The 24,256-nt window shown below is 34.3% G+C and overlaps 1 protein-coding gene across 5 annotated transcripts in view; it reads left to right on the plus strand.

The window, feature by feature from the left end:
- LOC105468205 (glutaminase) overlaps nucleotides 1–24,256 on the plus strand; it is a 92,480-nt gene that overhangs the window by 28,945 nt on the left and 39,279 nt on the right. For 4 of the 5 annotated variants that reach the window (XM_011718259.2, XM_011718257.2, XM_011718258.3 and 1 more), the window contains exons 7-13: nucleotides 2,906–2,964; nucleotides 13,864–13,896; nucleotides 13,982–14,040; nucleotides 17,087–17,153; nucleotides 17,715–17,765; nucleotides 20,482–20,658; nucleotides 23,861–23,992. In XM_011718259.2, the coding sequence (XP_011716561.1) occupies nucleotides 2,906–2,964; nucleotides 13,864–13,896; nucleotides 13,982–14,040; nucleotides 17,087–17,153; nucleotides 17,715–17,765; nucleotides 20,482–20,658; nucleotides 23,861–23,992 (578 nt within the window). Of the gene's footprint in view, nucleotides 1–2,905; nucleotides 2,965–13,063; nucleotides 13,089–13,863; nucleotides 13,897–13,981; nucleotides 14,041–17,086; nucleotides 17,154–17,714; nucleotides 17,766–20,481; nucleotides 20,659–23,860; nucleotides 23,993–24,256 lie in introns of those variants that run through there. The other variant, XM_024788624.2, reaches the window with a different exon arrangement.

The following is a 24,256-nucleotide window of genomic DNA, read 5'->3' on the forward strand; positions in this document are numbered from 1 at the left end:
TCTGACTACAGGATACAGAAGACAGTTACATATTTCTAATACATGATGGGAGAAGACATACTTAAGCGTTGAATACAGTTAATTGTATTATCTTACAAGTATGTAATTGACAGGTGCCAAAATATATGTGCTGATTATATGTATGGAGGATTGAGAAAGAAGAGGAGTTGAGTTAATTTACATGAGGATGACAGGTCTGAATTGATAGGATGAATTTAGGATGGTTGGGAAGAATGGGAGAGGGCACTGCACATTTTTTCCAACCATCCACAATGGGCACTGCACATTCTTCGCAACCGTATATATCCCAACCAGATAGAGAATATTTTCTCTATATCTAGAGAATATATTGTAAACGTTTGTAATGTCAGATAATTGAGTTTAACTCCAATTTTTACTTGGCACTGTTAAATTCCAATATAATACCTAAAATATAAATATCCAAATTAAATTGGAAACCCTCTTTAATATTTTTTGTTCTTTAGTATATGTATTAGCAAACTTTGACTCAGCCTCACCTGTGAACAAAACCCTTGATAAAGTTCATATGCTTAGCAGCTTGAAAAGCTTCTTTTGATATAATATGAAAGAATGCTGTGTATTTTATTGCCTTTGGGGAAAATAAATACTTGTTAAAATTGATCAGTATTTTTGCATTATAGTTTAAAACATGTCCATAAATTTCAGGTGTCACCCATGTCCATTTTGTTAGTATAACATGCTCTGGTATCTCATTACTTTAAATGATAGCCTTTATTAGTGTCATAGGTTATTTCTGCCATTCATAAATATTTTTAAATTAAAAATTCTAAATTAAACCAATCAACTCCATCTTACCTTAAGACAGAGCAGGATACAAGAAAATTTCACAGTCATAGGTCTTAGACCGAGGTTTTATACTGCAGTTAGGCTGGTGTTGTGTTACATTCTCTCTGGCGGGTTTCCAGATGTTCAGATGTCTGGCTTTTGAGCCAAAGGCAGAGTGAGCAATTACGTACGTCTGAAAATTGGGCTGTCATGCCGTAAAATGATTTAGTGTTCTTTAAACATCTTGAGTGTAATTTATGTAGCATTTGCAGAGTATTTATCATTTGGAAAATATTTAATACTCACATTTATGTGATACTGTTTGGAATACATAGATTAGCAGCCTTCTAGGACTGTAGAGTCTAAGCCTGATAATGTCAAAAGCTCTGAAATGACAGATAATGAACATCCATACAAATAAAAGTATAAAGTAATTTAACACAATCTGATTTCTAAATTCTTCTTTTCTCTCTACGTGGGCTTTTCTTTCAGGTGGATAATATTTGGAACATTTTTAGGTTTTGGCCCCCTCATGCCACATAGTATTCTTCTGGAACAGCAAGTGTTCTCATTTTATGTGTTCTCAGAAAAATCAAACTTCTCTTAGTATAATTTGGAATAGGCAAATCTTGATTGTAATAATCAGATATAGCACAAAGATTTTATTTTAACTTTTGGAACTGGGCATTATGAATACACCCAAAATGTATAATTTTTTTCTTTTTGTTTACTTTTAATTGACAGATAAAAATTGTGTATATGGTGTACAACATAGTGATTTGAAATATATATGCATTGTGGAATGGATAAATCAAAGTAACATACATTACTTCATATATTTATTTGTAATTAGAAGACAAAGTATGCTTTCTTAACAATTTTCAATATGTAATTTTCAAGTACATATAATACTTGTTATTAACTACATCATGTTATAAAATAGATCTCTTGAACTTATTTCTCCTGTGTAACTGAAATTATGTATCCTTTGACCAACATCTGGCAATCCCTTCTCCCCCCTCCCCCACTTCTGGTAACCACCAGGTAGATAGATTAAGACATTGAGGTTTGCTTGTAAATAGATGTTTTCACTGTCCCCAACAGTTTCGTTTTTGGCGTTTGTGTAATGCAGTGAATGAGAATATAATCAGTTGAGTTTTTACATTCTTATTTATTATAAGAATTAGGAGAACTTTGGGAGGCCGAGACAGGCAGATCACGAGGTCAGGAGATCGAGACCATCCTGGCTAACACGGTGAAACCCCGTCTCTACTAAAAAAAAAAATACAAAAAACTAGCCAGGCGAGGTGGCGGGCGCCTGTAGTCCCAGCTGCTCGGGAGGCTGAGGCAGGAGAATGGCGTAAACCCGGGAGGCGGAGCTTGCAGTGAGCTGAGATCCAGCCACTGCACTCCAGCCTGGGCAACAGAGCGAGACTCCGTCTCAAAAAAAAAAAAAAAAAAAAAAAAAAGAATTAGGAGAAGAAATAGGAATTTGGAAGAATGGAAAGTTTTAAGTAACTTTAAAATTATATAAGAAATACAAATATACCTCTATTGTCAGGAAATATAGAAAACCTAAAAATATCCCCTATAGGCTGTGCATGGTGGCTCATGCCTATAATCCCAGCACTTTGGGAGGCCAAGGCAGGAGGGTTGCTTGAGTCCTGGAGTTTAAGTCCCGCCTGGGCAACATAGGGAGAGCTGTCTCTGCGGAAAATAAAACATTAGCCAGGTGTGGTCTGTGCCTGTGGTCCCGGCTTCTTTGGAGTCTGAGGCTGGAGGATCACTTGAGCCTGGGAGGTCAAGGCTTCAGTGAGCCATGATTGTGCCACTGCACTTCAGCCTGGGTGATAGTCTGAAACTTTGGCTCTTAAAAAAAAAAAATCCCTTATAATTTTATTGTTCTATGTAAATCACTTGTTTGTGTTTTTAAATCCTTCTGTGTATGTACTTGTATATAAAGATAAAAATAAAGCGCTTAGAAAAAAGCAAAATTGAGTTTACGTTAGCTGTGCTTTTTCCAAGGTTATTTTTAATATATAATATTACTCAAGTGCTTAAGTATTTGAAATAATGGTGTTGCTTTTATATTTTACAGATAAACCACATAATCCTATGGTAAATGCTGGAGCAATTGTTGTGACTTCACTAATAAAGGTAAAATGTTGATGTTGCATTTTAACCTAGTAAACTTTTTTTTTTTTTAATAGCTAAGGCATAAAGATGAATCTGGGATTATTTATGTAGAATTGTGAAAAATTTTCTCATGGTGTTAAGAAATTGTCTTATGGTATAGAGTTAGGATCTTTATTTCAAAATGAATGATGTAGTCATTTCAAGGCAAAATTAAAAACAGATGACTCATTGTAAATTCCAACAATTATTTACTCTTGACTTGAAGATCTGGAAAATATTTAAAGTCTGCTGAATAAAGGCATAGAGGCTTTTTTTTTTTTTTTTAAGTTTTGGTATATTTCCTTTCATTTCCTTTTGAGTCTTCTAGAATAAACAGTTATAAGTAGAATTAAAGGCATTTTACTGAATATTTGTTATTAGTATATGTAGGAACAAATGTTCTAGTACTTAAGACAAACTACATTTACCCTCAGATTTTCTCAAGTCTTTGATACTCTCATGAGCTGAAATCACAATTTTTATTGGAACTTGTTTCATTTGGTTTTAATTAAAACAATTAAATAAGGCTTATTCCAATTAAGTTATATTTTCTTATGCTTTGAAATTTGCATTGTGAGGTTTTTTGTTTGTTTGTTTGTTTTTAGTGTTTGGTTTGCCTTAATAATTGGAAGATCTAGTATTTGAAAATAAGTATTTGCAAATGGTTCTTGTGTAATAGATTTTTAAATCTATCACACGATTTTAGATGTTTCAGATTTTTAATTTCTAATTATAAATTTTATTTATATTTAAATAAATTTTATTTATGTTTGGAACATTTGTATACTTCTTTGGTAAATCTGTGCCTATCTATTCCAAGTTAGAGGAAAGCATAACTACATGGCTTTGTAAATGCTTTACCGTGGATGAGGTACCCCGGTTACATGAAGGATATTTGAGTATAAATTATACCCTTGGCCCAGTTCACAACACTTCATCTAATTTGTATACTAGAAATCCTTTAAGAGTTTTATATCTGTGAGAAAAAGCTTTTAAAATAGAAGGCTAGTATCTTAAGAATCTATGTGTTTACTTGTTACTTCAAGGCAAATTCTTTGAAAGTATTGGCCCATTTGATTCTTATAACTCTAATGAAGTAGATGTTATAGCCAAGTGTTTTTAAAATGTAACTAATTGTAATAGGCTATGGAGAAAGCTGTCAGTTTGCGGTGAAAGAAACTTGACAATGCAATTATTTGCAAGGCACAGTCCCACCTTTAGGTAGCTTATTTCATAGTATGGGATATGCAAAAGTAAATGGATCCTTATAAGAAAATCAATAAATGCTGTGATGAGAGAAAAGCCTCATTAATAATTGCTTAGATTTGAACAAGTAACTTAAATTAGAAATAAGGAAAGTTACTATAATGCTTGATGAGAAAAACACCAAAATTGTTTCTTCCCAGAAAAATACCCACATACCATAATTTTACGTAAACTTCCAGGTGTTCACTACTATTGGAGGCTGATCCATGGATCCTAGTTTAAGAACTCTTAAACTGGAGAGAAATTAACATACACTACGGATAGTCTCAAAAAGGGGTTTATGTAAATAATTAATAGAAGACTTCCTTAACTGCACATAGTTAAAAATCTTTCATTTAATGATTCATGGGTTTAACAGACTACACCGAAATGCTGCATGTGGGAGTTGCATATCTGGTTATCATATCACACTATCATTTCATTAGTTTCACTTGCCATGTTTAGTCATGAGCCATAAACTATATATTGAGTTACATTTTAGTATGAGCGATTAGAAACAAAGTTAAAAGATGCGTACAACATAAGTGTGGCTCAGTGTTCAACAGTGCAAAAATTTAATTGAGTCATCTTGTACCTACAAATTTGATCAGTAGTTTTCATAAAAATTTAAATCTATTGGCAAAGTTGGAAATGAGGCTTCAGGGTATGGTTTATATTTAAGGTCACTTTCTCCTGAGTTTTTGTTTTGTTTTTAGCATGTGTTTCTCAAGTGTTTTTTTTTAAGTGAAGTTCATAACAAATCTTGGAGGGGAAAGCCTGATGTAACCCTATGTAAAATTGAATGCCCCATAATGTGTAATATTTTTCTTAGGATCTTTTAGGGAAAGGATTAAATTCATATAAATATCTATAATGTGATCTCTACAAATTGTATGATCACTTTGTATTTATAAATTGGTATTGGTTTGAAATTTAGGTAATAAAACCATAGCCAAAAGGGCTTAAACATTGTCAAACGCAGTTCTCTTACTTTATATAACTGAGGAAACTGAGAACCTGGCAAGGTTGTAACAGCAGTAGAATTGGACTTGAACTAAATCTCCTGATATTCAATTTGCTGTTCATTACAATTCACTCCGCCATATTTAACCTAGGTGTTTGCTATTTCTCTTGATGACATCTTTAATTTTAATTAGCATAGTTATATTGTCCAAAATGCAGAAGTACTATTTTCTTAATTTGAACTAGTTCAAACGATAACAATTTATTGGTTTAAAAGTTGTATCTCATTTGATAGCAAATGTTATGTAGTCATTCTTTGGACATTAGTCAGTAAAGAAACAGGCCCTTTTCCAAGGTGCTTGCATCTGAGTACCCAACGCCACGGATGCTTCACCATGGCTGCTAGAGGTGAATTCTGTTTTTAGCTCTTTTAATGGATGACCTTAAGACTATTTGTGATTTTTTTTTTTCTTTCAAAATTCAAGAATTTATCATGGTGCCATTAAAATCATTTTCTTCATGTTACTCCCCCACCCCAAAATTAAGTAGAGTCTTTAGTAAGACTCTTGATTTCATAATTTTGTAGTGTTGATATTTTTTCCTTGTAGGATTGGTGGTGATCCTCAGGAAATGGGGGAAGAGGCAGAGCAAATGTTCAAAAGGATTAGCAGATTGTGGAAAAAAGGAGAATTTGGACAGAAGGAGCCTGTTGCATAAATTCTTAACTACTAAGCTTATAGGAAAACTACAATATTTAAAATTTTAAACAAAGCTATATAGGTAAATACCTTTTTAAAAACAAATGTAATTTTATACTTAAAGTGCACATAATTTTTAAAATCATAAGGGTACTATACTTCCTCTCTTCTTCTCTGTGGTAGCTACTAACTTTAAAGGAATACTTTTTGTTGTAATCTGTTTTATTTGGGGTGGTGATAATGTGTGATTGCTTGATTAAAAGGAAAGAATAAAAATAAATTTGAAAGGAACATTTATTTTTATATGACATAGCAGTATCCTTACTTTTTTTTTTTTTTTTTTTTGTCTTTTCACTGGTAAAAATTTCACCTAGTTTTAGTTTAAAAGTTACGATCTGGTGATAACTTAAGGGTTAAGATAGGAAAATGAGGACAACATGCTGCAAAATAATTGCCACACAATGCTTTTTCATGTTAGAAATAGTAAAAGTTACACTATCTTCTATGTTTTTACTTCTTAGAGTTTTTTGTTTTTTGGTTTTTAGAGACAAGGTGTCTCTCTGTTGCCCAGTCTAAGTGCAGTGATATAGTCATAGCCCACTGTAGCCTCAAACTCCTGTGCTCAAGTGATCCTGCCACCTCAGGCTCCAGAGTAGCTGAGACCACAGGCACATGCCACCATGCAGGGCTAATTCTTTTTTTTTTTTTTTTTTTTTGGAGACGGAGTCTCGCTCTGTTACCCAGGCTGGAGTGCAGTGGCCAGATCTCAGCTCACTGCAACCTCCACCTCCCGGGTTTATGCCATTCTCAGCAGGGCTAATTCTTTATAAAGATGGGGTCTTGCCATGTTCCCCAGGCTGGTCCCCAACTCCTGGCCTAACGTGATCCTCCCAGTTTGGCCTCCCGAAATGCTGGGATGACAGGCGTGAGGCATTCTACTTGGCATGCCTCATTCTAGTGGTAGTTTCCAGTTTTTGTCATTTAAAGAAGCTCAGTTTTCTTTTTAATCAAAAGTATTTTTGAATTTTAAAAATTAGGGTTTTTTTTTCTGTAAATAATTTGTAATCATACTCATTGAAAATCAAGACAAGCTTAGTTAATGTTTATGTAATGGTCAATTTGGTCATGTTAGCAATAGCCTGTTAGGTATGCTTGTAAGACATGGTTTGCTTATAAGAGTGGTTTGTGACTCTGAGAGTAATGCATAATGCCTTGGACTGGCAACATTCAGAAGACAGGATTATATTGGTTTATTTACTTCACGTTTATATCAGTTTATGCTTTAGTTTTGTTTTTTTTTTTTTAAGTGAAAAGTAGAGCATTTATTGTCAACTAAAAATTGTTCTGTTAACTTTATTTTTAGGGTTAATCTATGAAAATACTAGATCTAGAAAAACATTCTTTTTTACCTGGAGTGTCTTATTTTTTATTTTACTAATACGCTTTAGCTTTAAACCATTTTCAATCATAAGATTAAATTAAGAATATTTCGTAAAATCATTTTTAGTTACCTCTTTTTGCCTCTTCCTTTGTGATGTCTAATTTTTAATTGGCTTGCACCTCCATACTTTATGAATGGAATCAAGTGCGATACTTACAAAATAACTCTGATTGATGCATTGACTTTAAATGAGCCATTTTAGTATTAAATTTATTGACAGATGTCCTTGTTAACAGTGTTTTTCACCTGTGTTGTAAAGTATAATACATGAATCAATTCATAAATATGTTATAAAAAACTGTATAAAAACACTGCAATATAGTTACATTAATTTTTTAATAGATAAATGTTAAAACTCAGTGGTGCTTTATCAAATTTTCATTCATATAGTATTTTTCAAAGGAATGTAAATTCTGTAACTTGACAGGCATATTTACAGAAAAATTTGTATAGTTTTTTAGTATCAGGATCTGGTTACCCTTTTCAAACAACCCATATGGGTTTGTTTTTTTTAAATCATTTGGTGAGTGGATTAGAAATTTTGATAAGTATATTCCAATTTGGTTTATTTAAAAAATGTTTCTACTGTTTTTACTACAAATGATTATAACTTTTTAAAAAATAATACAGTATCTAATAATGCTCATACAGTGATCTTCCAACTGGGATAAACATATCTTTGGATTCCATACTTGGAATTCTTTCCAAGGAATACTGGGGAATTGATAGTTTTAAGATAAGTCAGTTTCAAAATCTGTTTCTATATGCACCTTTTAGAAAATTAATCTGCCTTTAGTCCAGGTGTCCTCCTATTTTCCAAAAGAAAGACATAGTTCTCATGTCTTTCAAATTTTAGTACAGTGCACAGCTTCAGGTTGTAAAAACCTCAACCCACCAGCAAAAGAGGACATTTTGAAATATTAGAGTCAGTGTTGTTAAGGAAGGTGAACCATTGTAATGACTGGTAATAAGTCATGTTGTATACTAGGTTGTTTCTAGTTCTTTGGTTTCAACAAAATCGAAAGAGAATCTAAGTAAGTTGTCAGTAAATAAGAGCATTAGCATAATTTTTAAGGATAGAGTACTGTATGACTTTTGGCATGTAATGAGCTGGAGGCATTAACTGAGTAACACTGCTATAATAAAACTTTTAAAATTTCAGTGTACTTACCTATTATAAGCAAAGTTTCTCAATTCACACGTCTGTAAAAATTAAAAATAGGAAGAGAATTAGTCGTGAGTTCATTCTAGCAATAGAAGATATCCACTGATACATGAACTAAAAATCAATGACTGTTTCAAATGGGAAAGAAAAATGCAGGCCGGGCGCGGTGGCTCAAGCCTGTAATCCCAGCACTTTGGGAGGCCGAGACGGGCGGATCACAAGGTCAGGAGATCGAGACCATCCTGGCTAACCCAGTGAAACCCCGTCTCTACTAAAAAATACAAAAAAACTAGCCGGGCATGGTGGCGGGTGCCTGTAGTCCCAGCTACTCGGGAGGCTGAGGCAGGAGAATGGCGTGAACCCGAGAGGAGGAGCTTGCAGTGAGCTGAGATCCGGCCACTGCACTCCAGCCTGGGTGACAGAGCAAGATTCCGTCTCAAAAAAAAAAAAAAAAAAAAAAAAAAAAAAAAAAAAAAAGAAAAATGCTCAAAAGGAAAATCTTGCAAATTAGTGTGGGAAATTATTAGCAAATAAATATTTTTCCTTTAATTTTTTATTGTGAAAAAATTCAAACATATATAAAATAGATGAGTATGACCAGCTCTCATATATGCATGCCCAGCTTTTATTTTTGTTAACATCTGTTTCTCCACCCAACTCACCCCACTACTCCATAATGATGAAGATAATGGGTTTTTATCATTTTTAGTTTTGATTTTGCATTGGGGGTGGTTTACTCTCTTTTGTATATATAGGCATGTGCTTTTCCTAAGAGCTTTGCAAATAAACTTTTTACTGTAACTTTTTCAGAATTAATGTGACATGTTAATGATTATTAGATCTCATCAATCCTTGGGGTACATGAAGTCTTTCCAAGAGATACACAAGCAGATATATTTTATTGACTTAAGTTAAATGCCATTTCCAGGGTAAATTATATGAACAAATAATAATCAAATGCCTTTACATTTAAATGGGGGAAGTTTTGGGGAGAAACATTCTTTAGTCAGTGCACTTATTCAATACAGGCATACCTCAGAGATATTGCAGATCACCTAACTAAAGTGAAGATTGCAAAAAAGCACGTCATACCAATTTTTTTGTTAACCAATGCATACAAAAGTTGTGTTTATACTATAATCTCGTAAGTGTGCAGTAGTGTTGCATCTAAGAAAAAATACTAGTGTGAATACCTTAAGTAAAAAATATTTTATAGGTAAGAAATGCTAAGGAGCATCTGAGCCTTCAGTGAGTTCTAATCTTTTTGCTGGTGGAAGGTCTTGCCTTGATGTTGATGATTACTGACTGGTAAGGGTGGTGGTTGCTGAAGATTGGGGTGGCTGTGGCAATTTCTTAAAATAAGACAACAATAAAGTTGCCACATCAATTGACTCTTCCTTTGATGAAAGATTTCTCTGTAGCACGCAATGCTCTTTGACAGCATTTTATTCAGAGTAGAACTTCTTTCAAAATTGGAGTCAATCCTCCAAAACCCTGCCGCTGCTTTATGAACTAAGTTTATGGAATGTTCTCAATCCTTTGTTGTATTTCAGTGATATTCAGAGCATCTTTACCAGAGGTAGTTTTCATCTCAAGAAACCACTTTCTTAGTTCACCCATGAGAAGCAACTCCTCATCCGTTCAAGTTTTATCATGAGATTGCAGCAATTCAGTCCTATCTTCAGGCTCTACTTTCAATTCTAGTTCTCTTGATATTTCTATCACATGTGTAGTTACTTCCTCCGCTTGGACTCCTCAGTCATCCATGAGGATTGGAATCAACTTCATTTGAACTCCTGTTAATGTTGATATTTCGACCACCTATGATCATGAAAGTTCTTATGACATTTAGAATGGTGAATCTTTTCCAGAAGATTTTCCATTTACTTTGCCCAGATCTATCAGACAAATCACTGTTATTGCAGCTATTGCCTTATGAACAGTGTTTCTTAAGGAGTAAGACTTGAAAGTTGAAATTACTCCCTGATCCTGCAGAATGGATGTTTGTTAGCAGGCATGAAAACAACATTATGCTCCTTGTACATCTCTATCAGAACTCTTGGGTGACCAGGTGTGTTGTTAGTGAACAGTAATATTTTGAAAGAAATGTTTCGTTTTGTTTTTTTTCTGGCTGGTCATGGCGGCTCACCCCTGTAATCTCAGCACTTTGGGAGGTTGAGGTAAGAGGATTGCTTGAGCCAAGGAGTTCAAGACCAGTCTGCTCGGTATAGTGAGACTCCCATCTCTATTAAAAAACAAAATCTTTTTTTGAGCCGTAGGTTTCAACAGTGGGCTTAAAATATTCAGTAAACAATGTTGTAAACCGATGTGGTCCAATCCAGGCTTTGTTATAAGCCCAGGCAGGGTAGATTTAGCTTAATTCTTAAGGACTCTAGGATTTTTGGAATGATGAATGAGCATTGGCTTCAACTTAAGGTTACAAGCTGCCTTGGCCCGTAACAAGTCAGGCTGTCCTCTGAAACCAGATATTAACTTCTCCTCTTTGGCTATGAAAGTCGTAGATGTCATCTTTCAATGAAAGGCTGTTTCATCTACATTTAAAATCTGTTGTTAGTGTAGTCACCTTCATCACTGAAGTTAGGTAGATCTTCTGGATAACTTGCTGCACCTTGTGCATCAGCCCTTGCTGTTGTTTCACCTTGTTCTTTTATGTTATGGAGACGGCTTCTTTCCTTAAACCTCATGAATCAACCTCTGCTAGCTGCAAACCCATTTCTGCAGCTTCCTCACTTCTCTCAGCCTTTATAGAATTGAAGAGAGTTAGAGCTTCGTTCTGAATTAGGCCTTGGCCTAAGGGATATTGTAGCTAGTTTGATTTTTTTTTTTTTTTAATCTAGGCCACACAAACTTTCTCCATGTTACCGATTATGCTGTTTTGCTTTCCATCATTCGTGTGTTGACTGAGGTAGCATTTTTAATTTCCTTGAAGAACTTCAAGAAATGCAAAGGAAACTTTGCATTTACAACTTGGCTAACTGTTTGGTGCAAGAGGCTCAACTTTTGGTCTGTTTTGACTTTCAACATGCCTTTCTTACTAAGCTTAATAATCATTCTGGCTTTTTAAAAGTGAGAGTTGTACAACTCTTCCTTTCACTTGAACGTTTAGAGGCCATAGTAGAGTTATTAATTGGCCTGTTTTCAGTATTGTTGAGTCTCGGAATAGGTGGTCCCAAGAAGAGGGAGAGAGATGGGAATGGACAATCAGTGAAGCAGTCAGAACATATACAACATTTATAGGTTAAGTTTACCATTTTACATGGACATGGCTTGTGGCACCCCAAAACAAGTGTAATAGTAAGCAAAAATGACTGATCACAGATACCCATAAGACATGTAATAATAATTATCAAAATGTGACACAGAGACGTAAAATGAGCACATACTGTTGGAAAAATGGTACCAGTAGATTTACTTGATGCAGAGTTATCACAAACCTTCAATTTCTTAAACAATGCGTATCTGTGAAACACAACGAAGTGAAGCTCAATAAAATGAGGTATGCCTGTATTTTGTTTTGCTCTATTTACATAATCTGTCTAGAGAATGTTGAGTACCCAAAATGTTATACTGTATAATGCTAGACATTGGTAAATACCAGTTGTTTCTTAAAAACAACGTAAGACCAAAACTAATTGTGCTTTAATTTAGTAAGTCACAAAATAGACCAATTATGTTACCATAGTCTAAAGTTGAGTGGTTTTTATTTTTGTATGTTAAACATGACAGCTCAATGAAGACAACTTGTAAGAGTTTCGTAGGGTACAGTTTAGGTCACAGAATGAAAGTTCAACATAACGTGTTTATTTTACATTGATTGTTTAACCAGTAATTATCCATATGACATCGCAATGCAAATGCTGACATCCGTTTCCAAAAGAGTTGTTTTTTTGTGCTTTTTCTAAGGTTACAAAGGTTTTTGTGGTTTAAATGTTGTTACATATTTTACAGCATTAGGATCTATGGAATATTTTGACAACTGCAACAGTTCAATGAAGTTGGTAATTTCTTCTTTTAATTATTTTTCATTGAACAGCTTTGGAGTTACATTTCTACATTTTGATTTCTGGTATATAATATAAGGAAAGAAAAAATTATGTCAAAGGATACTTTAGAGAAAATACACAGCTAGTGATTACAATATGGCTGTAACTGAATTATCCTTAATCTTGTTGAAGTTTTGTTAATGCCTAATTTTGATGAAATAGTATGGTGGTCCTTCTAGCTACTGATTGTATAAATGTGATTGCACGTCTTTCTTAAATAAGTTGATTTGTAGGTTTTCACATATTGTCAGCCACACTCTAATCCTCTTGTAAAGAATGAACCTGGCTTTATTCAATTAAATAATTCTCTGGTACAGGTTTTCCTCCCATAATATTTTAAAGTATAATGTTTTGGGTTTTTTTGAGGGTAAAGTAAAAAAAAAATGTGTTTTAAAAACTTTAGTTGTCAAATTATTTTATTTTAAGCCTATTTTAGAAATTAGAGATGTATTGTTTCTTTTGGGTGCATATCACCAATTAATACGTTTGATTTCAGATCTACAACTTACTGCTTTGTAAACTTCGCCGAGGTAAAATGAAACCATTTGGCTACTTGAACTGATCTACGTTACATAGGTTTTTCCTATTGACATTTGCAATAGATAACATGTCAGAAATGAAAGTGATGAAACAATACATCTTCCATACTCGGAATTGGCATAATGCTAAATACAATAGAAGCTAATTTTTTAGACTGTGAAATATAATTTTTTTTAGTTCAAATATTATTATAACAAGTGAGAGCTATTAGGAATAGAGCTTTCTCTACAGTAGTAAAATGTAACCAGAATGTTTGCATATACTGGAATTATAAAAGATTAGTTTTGCAGCATAACTCATTTTTCTAACTCTAATATTAAAGGATTTAATAAAATACAAATAGATTTTTCTTAATTGAAATATTTTATATATACTTAATTCTTTTCGAAGGGTGAAACTTTATTTTAAGTTTTTTAAAATATAAGATTAAATAACACATTTTAGCAAAATTATGTACTGTCATAAAAGATAAGGGAATTTCATGGTAACTTGTAGTTAAATTTCTGTAACTTTGGGTTGGGTAAAGATATACTTAAAATAAAGCATTCCCTTTGTAATTCTGATGCATTCTCAACAACATATGGGTATTAAATAACATGTAAAAGAGTTTATATAAATGTTAAATTACTTTAGAACTATTTCTTAGATTTAAAAATACTAATGCAGTATATTATAATGGTAGCTGTTTGAAATTTTGATATTAGCTTGAAACTTAGCTGTGGTGGTACCTATATTAACATATTTATGTCTCTTATTTTTTTGCAGCAAGGAGTAAATAATGCTGAAAAATTTGACTATGTAAGTGCAACATGTAATTCACTTTTCATGCCACATTTTCTATATATTTGTTTTTTGATTACTAATTCCTAATTTTGGTTTATAGGTCATGCAGTTTTTGAATAAGATGGCTGGTAATGAATATGTTGGATTCAGTAATGCGACGTGAGTGTTTTAAATGCTGTTTTGTTACATAAAAACACACACTGTATTTAGAATTGATCTGCTCTCTTTTCATTAGAGGGAAATGAATGATTTCTAAATTACCTGACAGAAACACTTAAAAATACTTTAAATAGTTTTGACAAATTTCTTATAGGTAATCATACAATCAGAAGAGACCCCAAGTTTATGTCAAATTACTGGTGCTTATTCAGTTTTATCTTTGCTTATAATACCTGTTTTACCTCTCTTCTATTTCTGTTCCAGGCTATCTGGATTTTTACCCCAATTTTTTATTTTAAAATTTGTCAGTCTATAGAAAAGTTGAAAAAATAAATCTTTTACTTATATTTTACTTATATTTTCTAATATTTTGTCTTACTTGCTTTTTCTCAACCTCTGTCTCTTTAGATAGATAAAAATATGTATGTATACCTCTGCATACAAATATGTAAATATGTATGTACATAGATTTTTTTCCCCTAAACCATTTCAGATTAAGTTGTAGACATCATGATACCTCACCCTTGAATAAGAAAGCACATACAGTCTAAGAATAAGGACATTCTCATGTATAACCACAATATCATTAACACATGTAAGAATATTAATGTTAATTTTAAAATATCATGACATTAATCAATATGTAAATGTCCCCATCTCTTCCCCAAGTGTCTTTTACAACTTTTATTATTATTTTTTAGATTCAGGAACAAATCAAGGTTCTTACATTGTATTTATTACGATGTCTGTTTTGTCTGTTTACTTAGAACAGTTCTGTGCTCTAGATCTTTGCTTTTAAATATTTTTATATGGGCTTTTATTTATTTATTTATTTTTTGAGACAGAGTCTTGCTCTGTCGCCCAGGCTGGAGTGCAGTGTCGTGGTCTCGGCTCACTGCAAGCTCTGCCTCCTGGGTTCACATGTTCTGCCTTGGCCTCCCGAGTAGCTGGGACTACAGATGCCCGCCTCTACGCCCAGCTAATTTTTTTATATTTTTAGTAGAGACGGGGTTTCACCATGTGAACCAGGATGGTCTCAAATCTCCTGACCTTGTGATCCGCCCGTCTCAGCCTCCCAAAGTACTACGATTACAGGCATGAGCCACCGCGCCCAGCCATGGGCTTTTATTTTTAAAGAGTGCACGCTGCTTGTTTTATAGACCAGGGGTTGCTGACTTTTTCTTTGAAGGACCAGACAGTAAATAATTTATGTTTGTGGACCATACGGTCTGTGTCGTAACTTCTCAGTTCTGCTGTTTAGTAGAAAAGCAGCCATAGACAATACGAGGCTGTGTTCTAAAAAACTTTATAAAAACAGGCAGCAGGCCATATGGTGGATGTTTCCCATTTTGTATTTGTCTGATTGGTTCCTTGTCATTAGAAACATTATTCTGTTAAACATTATTGTAATATTATTATGTTTTAGCATGTATACTACTATTTTATTCTTATTTTGCACTTCCTGCTTTGCATTTCAGGGGTAAGCATTTTAAGGTTGCATGCCTTCCCAACATTAATTCATCAGCTTAAGTGTCTTTTCCAGGAAGTATTCCATGAATCTCAGCTTGCCTCTTTTCTGTGCTCTCCTATTACCATATTTTATCAAACTTATTACATGTCTCTCTGCCCCATAATCACCATTAGACTCTGCCCTCCTTAAGACCTAGATGGAATGTTGTGTCTTCCAGTTCATTTCTGTATGCATGTTATCTGGCAGATAATAGGCACTTGAGATAGTGTTGAAGAACTGTGTCAGTCACTTTGATAATTGCTGACTAGTTAGTCATTTATCTAAACTATGTTGATTTTTTTTTAAAAGTATGGCAAATTGATAAGAGTTCGAAATGTTAAAATGTACAATTAGAAGGGGCTGTCCACCTCAGTGATATAAAGAACATTACCCACAGTTCCTCTAATATCAGCAGCCCTTTTAGACTTGTAGGGTAATTCTCAAATATAATGCACATTAAATCTGTCTAAATCAAAACTCATTCTCTTTCTTTCCAAACTGCTCTTTGCTCTACAGATAGATCCCTATGTCAGTTAATATTATCATGCTCTCAGGCTATGTTAGAAATTCAGGCTTTGTATCAGTCTTTACTCAGTCTCTCCTTTTCTTCATCAGGTTGGAAGATTATCCAACTACTTGCATGTTTGATCATACCTCTCCTTCCATTCCTATCACAGCTGCCTAAATTCAGGCTTTTGTAGCTCTCATTACAGTATTCTTTTAATAGATCAGTCATCGCTTCTTTTTCCCCTTTTTCAAATTGATGTCAGTTATCTTTCTAAAATGTAGATCTGATTAGGTAACTTGTTTGAAAGCCCTCAGGCTTTTATTTTGTGGATAGTAAGGAGCTATTACATTATTCGACATCTATTGATTTTGATAATTTTGTCCCAGTCTCCTTCGTTTGTTTGATGTTTTCCCACTCTTCTCCATGTGTGTTTCCTGATTACATCAGAATATTTGCCATTCTTCAGTGGAGCCGTATCCATAATACTTTTCTAACCGTTCATGCTGCATGGAATTTGCCAGTGCCTAGGCCTCGATGGTCTCGATGGTCTCGATGTACCCTGAAATCTGTTAGTCCATTGAATCCTGCAAGATCCATTTTGTGTTTCCCACTCTCAGTGAAAGTTCCATGATTATATCAAGTTCCCTGATTATGTCAATTAAAATGGACTCTTATTGTACTTTTGGGTAGCCAGAGGATTCTGCAGTTTTTCAGTGTATTTTAATGGTAGAAGATTTGAGAATTTTAAAATTAGCCTTTTTATTTACAAAATATGAAGACTTGAATGGGCCTGATTCATTTCAGTCATTTTATAGCCAAGAAAATGAAGATTGAAAGAATTACCACTTAAAAGACTTGTCCAAAGCTACACAAATAGCCTGTTGACAGAATTGATTGGAACTCTGTAGTCCTAAATCTTAGTTCAGTGTTCTTCATGCTGTACATTGCTATACAAATGAAATTATGAACAATCACACTTTTAAAGAAAGTACATAGAGCAAATGTTTTTTGTTTTTTTCTTCTTCCAGGTTTCAGTCTGAAAGAGAAAGTGGAGATCGAAATTTTGCAATAGGATATTACTTAAAAGAAAAGAAGGTTTTTAAATTTTTGTTTCTCTTTCAAATTATTCTTTCATTTAATAAAATACATGAAGATGTATGCTAAGAATTCAACAATAGCCTTTAAGCAACTACCTATTACTATTTAAGGTGCAGAAGTTTTTGCAGAGTGCTCTTGAGTCAGTATTATCAAATTGTTAATGTTATTATTAAATTGATTTGCATCTGGCAGTATTTAAATATTTGACTAATTTTATTTATTAATGCAAATTTTGTTTGAGGTTTAGTCTATTTTTTCAAAAGCATAATAATACCTGATTAGTGTTAACTAATCTTGATTTTTTTAAGTGGCTGGTCTAGTAACTTGATTTATACATCGAGAATCATTTTATCATTGTCAGTTAAACTAGTATCTAAAAACTTAAATAATGTGATAAAATTTTGCTTTTTTGTTTCATGTTTATACTCTTTTAGAAGTTACATGCTATTTTATTAATTAAAGTGAAACACTTGTGTACATTTGAAATTTTTCATGTATTTCTCTACTTATGTGCATTCCTGTGTGCCTGAATTTTTAATTGCCTTTCTATTTTTTTAGTGTTTTCCAGAAGGCACAGATATGGTTGGTATATTAGACTTCTACTTCCAGGTAATTTAATTATATAAATTGTATATATAAATAGATGTGTTGGCTGGGCACGGTGGCTCACGCCTGTAATCCCAGCACTTTGGGAGGCCAAGGTGGGCGGATCATGAGGTCAAGAGATTGAGACCATCCTGGCCAACATGGTGAAACCCCATCTCTACTAAAAATACAAAAATTAGTTGGGTGTGGTGGTGCCTGCCTGTAGTCCCAGCTACTCAGGAGGCTGAGGCAGGAGAATCACTTGAACCTGGAAGGCCGAGGTTGCAGTAAGCCGAGATTGCGCCACTGCATTCCAGCCTCATGATAGAGTGAGACTCCGTCTCAAAATAAATAAATGGATGTGTCACATTATGCAAAATATAGGTGTCTCAGAAATCTTGGTTCTAGGCCATGAGAAAATACATTTTTCATTGACTTTCAAAAATGTCTTCATAAAAGGCAGTCTTATGTCCATGTTGCCTAAAATATCATGCCTCAAAATGTAATAGGGACAATTTTTTCTGTAAACATATTGAAAAATTGTCAAAAATAATGTACACTCCCGGAAATTGGCACTCCTAATTATAAACTGAGCTCTAAATTTTTTGTAGCCTTTACATGTTGTTTGGGAAAAGTTTTTTTTTTTTCCCCCAAATAATCAGAGGGCTCTTATTAAGCATTTAAAAGTGTCAGTGTCTCAGCTGACTTGGTATCTTGTAATTTCTTTGTTACTGCTCTATCCTGCCTTAACTGGTACTAGTTCATTTCTGCAGGTCATATGTCAGGCTTTCTTCTAAGTTAGAGTAGCTCTCAATATTGAGGGGGCGGGACTGGGCAAGAGGGACCATGTTACACAGTGGGCTGTGGTATAGAACTCAGTTTAGAATAGCCTTCCTGGAGATCTCTTCTCTCACCCACATTTTCAGTTCAATTTATTCTTACAGATTTAACACAGCTGGTGCCACTGATGAGACTGTAATGTGAAGCCACATAGGAGGCTGCATTATTGTTAATTTCCAGTTCACCTTACATTTGCCTGTCTTTAGTTTTAAAAGTTCCTTAATTTTAACCTTTCAGTAATCTTAGAGAGTATATAAGTGAGGTTGATAATGAGTTCGATTTTGATAGATGTCCAGGTTGCAGCTTTTCATCTGCCCAATGTGAAAAACCGAAAACTGGGAATCCAGACCATCAATACAAAATTTAAGGTCTAGCCCAGCGACTTATTAGCCATGTGACTTAATTTTAGTTACTGATCCCTAGTTTCCTTATCTGTAGCATATGCCTGACCTGTCTTGCCATATTATGTGGAAGATAACATGAGATGATATGTGAAATTCCTTTGGACCTAGCCTTTATTTTTTCCTAGTCTGTATGAATTTTTTCCATAAAAAATTTTTTCCATAAAAAATATGTATTTCCTTTGGAATACATATTTAAATTTGGCTGTTACAGAATCTACTATAATGTGACATTTCTGTACTTCATGGCAAAAATCAAGAAATGGCCATAGAAGTGATACTGACTTTTTTGGAGAAGGGGTGCATCAAATTGAACGACCATTGAGATTTGCAGAAGAGTACCCAAGTTAGCATTGGGCAAATTAGTAATGTGCTGCCTTATGACAAACAAAATTCCAATTAATGTTAAGTATACATTAGGAAATGATCATTGGAATTGAGAAAGCCTTGTATGATTAAGTCGACCTTATCACAAGTCTTTGCTCTCTGGGGCAGTATTATAAGTCGATTCTGTCATTTTTGAGAAATAGGGAAGAGATTTTTGATATAAATAGGCAATCTAGTCAAAGTTAAACACACAATGTTTTAATTTAGTATACTTAGTTTTCCTCCTTGCTATTTCCAGACCTCTTTGTGCCTCTTGTAGATCTTGGAGTATGGCTGAGGAAAATCTACAAGTTGAGAACCCATTCTTCTCCTATCTACTTTCTTTTTTGACCCCATCTCATCCCAATTTTGCTTACTATTAGCTAAAAATAAAATGTGGAAACATTTATTTTCATTTTATGGGTAAATTTGGGTTTGGTATGGTGAACTATTTTCATTATTTTGATTGTATTTAAATGCAAAAATTTCATCCTAGAGGGTATATTTAGCACCCATAGTAAATATCAAATAAATATTAATAAGTGGTCTAAAGGATAACATTTTGGTTTAGGCTTACAGAGCATCTGAGACAGATCTGCTTTATATTTTTCTTCCCCTTTGTCCTTTGCCTGTTACCATATAAATGGGGATACTGAGCTTTGTTATGGGTGAAATGTCAGGCACTTTAGCATTTTTTTCTAAAATGATGATTTCTCATGTAGACACTATCATAATCCTTATGTATGGTGCTTTACCTTAAAAATATTTCATGGCTCATTTTTTTTCCTGTTGAATTAAAAGTAATTATGCTTGTGTATTCCACAGAAAGTATTAATATTTAAGCAGATTTGAATATCACATGGGATAATAACAAATCTTAGTGTTTAGAGGCTGGCACTTCCTAGTCTAGTTCTGCCATTAAAAGACTGAGTATCTTTGGCCAAATCAGGGTAAACCTTAAAAGGGGGTAGGACTTTGGTCAATTAAAATCTTTAGAATGTCCTCAAGTTTATATTAATCACTTTGGAATAAATATTTCAGATCTGTATGAAATACCAAATCAAATAGATTATCTTAGAAGTGAACAGTAATATTAAAAGTAATATGAGAATTCTGCTTTTTCTTTGTGTTAGCTGTGCTCCATTGAAGTGACTTGTGAATCAGCCAGTGTGATGGCTGCGACACTGGCTAATGGTGGTTTCTGCCCAATTACTGGTGAAAGAGTACTGAGCCCTGAAGCAGTTCGAAATACTTTGAGTTTGATGCATTCCTGTGGCATGTATGACTTCTCAGGGCAGTTTGCTTTTCATGTAAGTAATTGTTTAATCTTAATTTTCTCTGGCAAGAAACTAGTCTGAACTGGTTCTTTGAAAAAATGCAGTTTGAACTTTGCTTCTAAAGCTGTATATTAATTTTTGAGAGGCTTGTTTTTAAGGTTAATTTGTTATAAGATTAGTAAGGAATAGAGCTAAGGTCTACCAGAGGTTCTTAAGAACTTGGAAGTTTGATTTGTAGAACCTCATTCCTTCTGCTTTTAAGGCAATCCAGTGTACAAGGTTAGTACAGTCTTTCTTTACTTTCAGTTGTTAATGTTTAGCATTATGATGATTATGTATCTTAAGAATTCTTTAAGTTCAGGAAGTTTGCAAAGATGTGAGGTTTCACATCTTTGATTACAGCCATAGATGTTTTAATGACTCTAAGTATATTAAAGTTAAAACTTAACAAAAATGTACTGCTTTAAGCTCTGTTGTGCATTTGCCACTTCTAAAGTGTATTGACTTTTCTTATTTCATTCTGCTTATGTCAAGTCATAATGCCATTCTAAAAGCTTTTTTTGTTTTGGAAATTTTCAAACATGTAAAACAGAGAGAGAGAGAGAGAGATATGCATTTAATGTTATCCATCACTCAGCTTCAATAATTATGAATACATGACCAATCTTGTTTCATCTGTGTGTGCATCTGTTTCCCCGTCCTTGTCATATTTCAGCATATAATTCTAAATAAGGACCCTTAACAAAACATAACAATAATATAATTTTTACATAAAAAATTAAATATTACGTATCAAAACTTTAATATCATTATTAATATCAATATTAAATTGAATATCATCAAAATATTTAGTCAGTGTTCAGATTTCCTGGATTATCTTGTAAATTATTATTTCTTTTTTTTTTTTTTTTTGAGACAGAGTCTGACTTTGTTGCCCAGGCTGGAGTGCAGTGGCATGATCCCAGCTCACTGCAACCTCTGCCTCCTGAGTTCCAGCGATTCTTCTGCCTCAACCTCCTGGGTAGCTGGGATTACAGGCGCCCGCCACCACACCAAGCTAATTTTTGTATTTTTAGTAGAGATGGGGTTTTGCCATGTTGGCCAGTCTGTTCTCGAACTCCTGACCTCAAGTAATCCACCCGCTTCAGCCTCCCAGATTGCTGGGATTACAGGCGTGAGTCACTGCACCGGCCTATTATATTATTTTATGGTTTGTTTGACTTGGGATACAAATGAGGCGCATACATTGTGATTGGGTTGTGTGTCCCCCCCCCTTTTTTTTTAAATCTATTGGTCTTTTGACCGGTCTCTCTTTTTTTCTTGTTTGGTTGAAAAAACTGGGTCATTCAGTCTATACAGTTTTCCACTGTCTGTACGTTGCTGATTACCTCTGTTCCATTGTCCCTTGTATTTCCTATAAATTTGTAGATCCAATTCAGGTGTTTTTTTTTTTTTTTTTTTTTTTTGTCTGCTTGTTTTGTTTAGTTTTGTGTGAGAGTACTTTATTGGTATACTTCTTTTATTTTTGTTTATTTATTTATTTATTTACTTATTTTGAGACGGAGTCTCACTCCGTCACCCAGGCTGGAGTGCAGTGGCGTAATCTTGGCTCACTGCAACCTCTGTGTCCTGGGTTCAAGTGATTCTCCTGTCTCAGCCTCCCGAGTAGTTGGGATTACAGGCGCCCATCACCACACCCAGCTATTTTTTGTATTTTTTTAGTAGAGACAGGGTTTCACCATATTGGCTAAGATGGTGTCTATCTCTTGATATCATGATCTGCCTGCCTCGGCCTCCCAAAGTGCTAGGATTACAGACACGAGCCACTGCACCCGGTCTTATTGGTATATTTCTATCCAGAGGTACTTACTAACTGAATGTTAGTAAGCAGTTAATGAACACTGCCCTAATGACATTAAGTTTTGTTTTTATCATTTGTCAAGTTTTGCTAATATAACTTAAATTTTTTGAGGAGTAATTTTAAATTACCATTTTAGAAAATCTTATAAGAATATATAACTTTTTATTGTTTTCTAATTGTAAAATATTTAAAAAATAATTTGTTATATTTAAAAATAATACATTTATTTAGAACAATTAGAAAATACAGTCAGAAAGAATAAAAGCATCCATAGCCTTACAATTTAGATGTAACTGCTATAATTCCTTAGAGTGTATCTTTAAACAATTTTTCTATATTCATATCTATCCCAAACTGTTTTGTAACTTTTTTTTTTTTTTTTTTTGAGATGGAGTCTTGCTCCGTCACCCAGACTGGAGTGCAGTGGGGCGATCTTGGCTCACTGCCACCTCTGCCTCCCAGGTTCAAGCAATTCTCCTGCCTCAGCCTCCCGAGTAGCTGGGATTACAGGTGCCTGCCACCACACATGGCTAATTTTTGTATTTTTTGTGGAGACGGGGTTTCTCCATGTTGGCCAGGGTGGTCTCGAACCCCTGACCTTAGGTGATCTGCCCACCTTAGCCTCCCAAAGTGCTGGGATTGCAGGCATGAGCCACCGCACCCAGTCTTATAACTTTATTTATAAACATGTTGATAAAAATTTTTCTACAATATTTTTAATGTTGAAATTCGATGATATGTATGTATATGTATAATATTTTATTTTATTTTATTTTTATTATTATTATTTTTTTTGAGAGGGAGTCTTGCTCTCTTGCCCAGGCTGGAGTGCAGTGGTGCCATCTCAGCTCACTGCAGGCTCTGCCTCCCAGGTTCACACCATTCTCCTGCCTCAGCCTCCCGAGTAGCTGAGACTACAGGTGCACATTTTGGGAGGCTGAGGCAGGAGGATCACGAGGTCAGGAGATAATTTTTAATTTTTAAACCGATTTCCCAATTTGTTTTTTTTTTTTTTTTTTTTTGAAACTGGATCTTGCTCTGTCACCCAGGCTGGAGTGCAGTGGTGCGATCATGGCTCACTGTAGCCTTGACCTCCTGAGGTCATGTGATCCTCCCACCTCATCCTCCAGAGTAGCTGTGACTACTGGTGTGCACCTCCATGTCTTGCTATTTTTTGTAGAGATGAGATCTTCCTGTGTTATCCAGTCTAGCCTCCAACTCCTGGGCTCAAGTGATCTGCTTGCCTTGGCCTCCCAAAGTGCTGAGATTACAGGAGTGAGCCACAGTGCCCAGCCCCAATTTCCCTATTGTTGAACATAACATTTCTTATTTTAAAATTTTTACCTGAATACTCTTTTACTGAATTATTTGTAGGTTGGTCTTCCTGCAAAATCTGGAGTTGCTGGGGGCATTCTTTTAGTTGTCCCCAATGTTATGGGTATGATGTGCTGGTCTCCTCCTCTGGATAAGATGGGCAACAGTGTCAAGGGAATTCACTTTTGTCACGTAAGCATATTTTCTTAATGAGAATAATGATGATATAAGTTGAGTCATCCATTGATTCTTTTTTGTAACCTATTTTCCATAGTTCATTAACTCTTGACCTTCCACCTATAGTGTGCCAGTTATTAGGTAGCTGTGGAAATACTCCCAGAGGAGCTTCAAGTTGCCTCTGTCAGATAGCTCCCATTTAATTATTCCCACAGATTATATTTGTTAGATGCTAATATTTCAATTTTCATGGTTAGAATTAGTATCAATTTTCAAAAG

Source organism: Macaca nemestrina, chromosome 11, assembly GCF_043159975.1.
Source record: "Macaca nemestrina isolate mMacNem1 chromosome 11, mMacNem.hap1, whole genome shotgun sequence".
Taxonomy (NCBI): domain Eukaryota; kingdom Metazoa; phylum Chordata; class Mammalia; order Primates; family Cercopithecidae; genus Macaca; species Macaca nemestrina.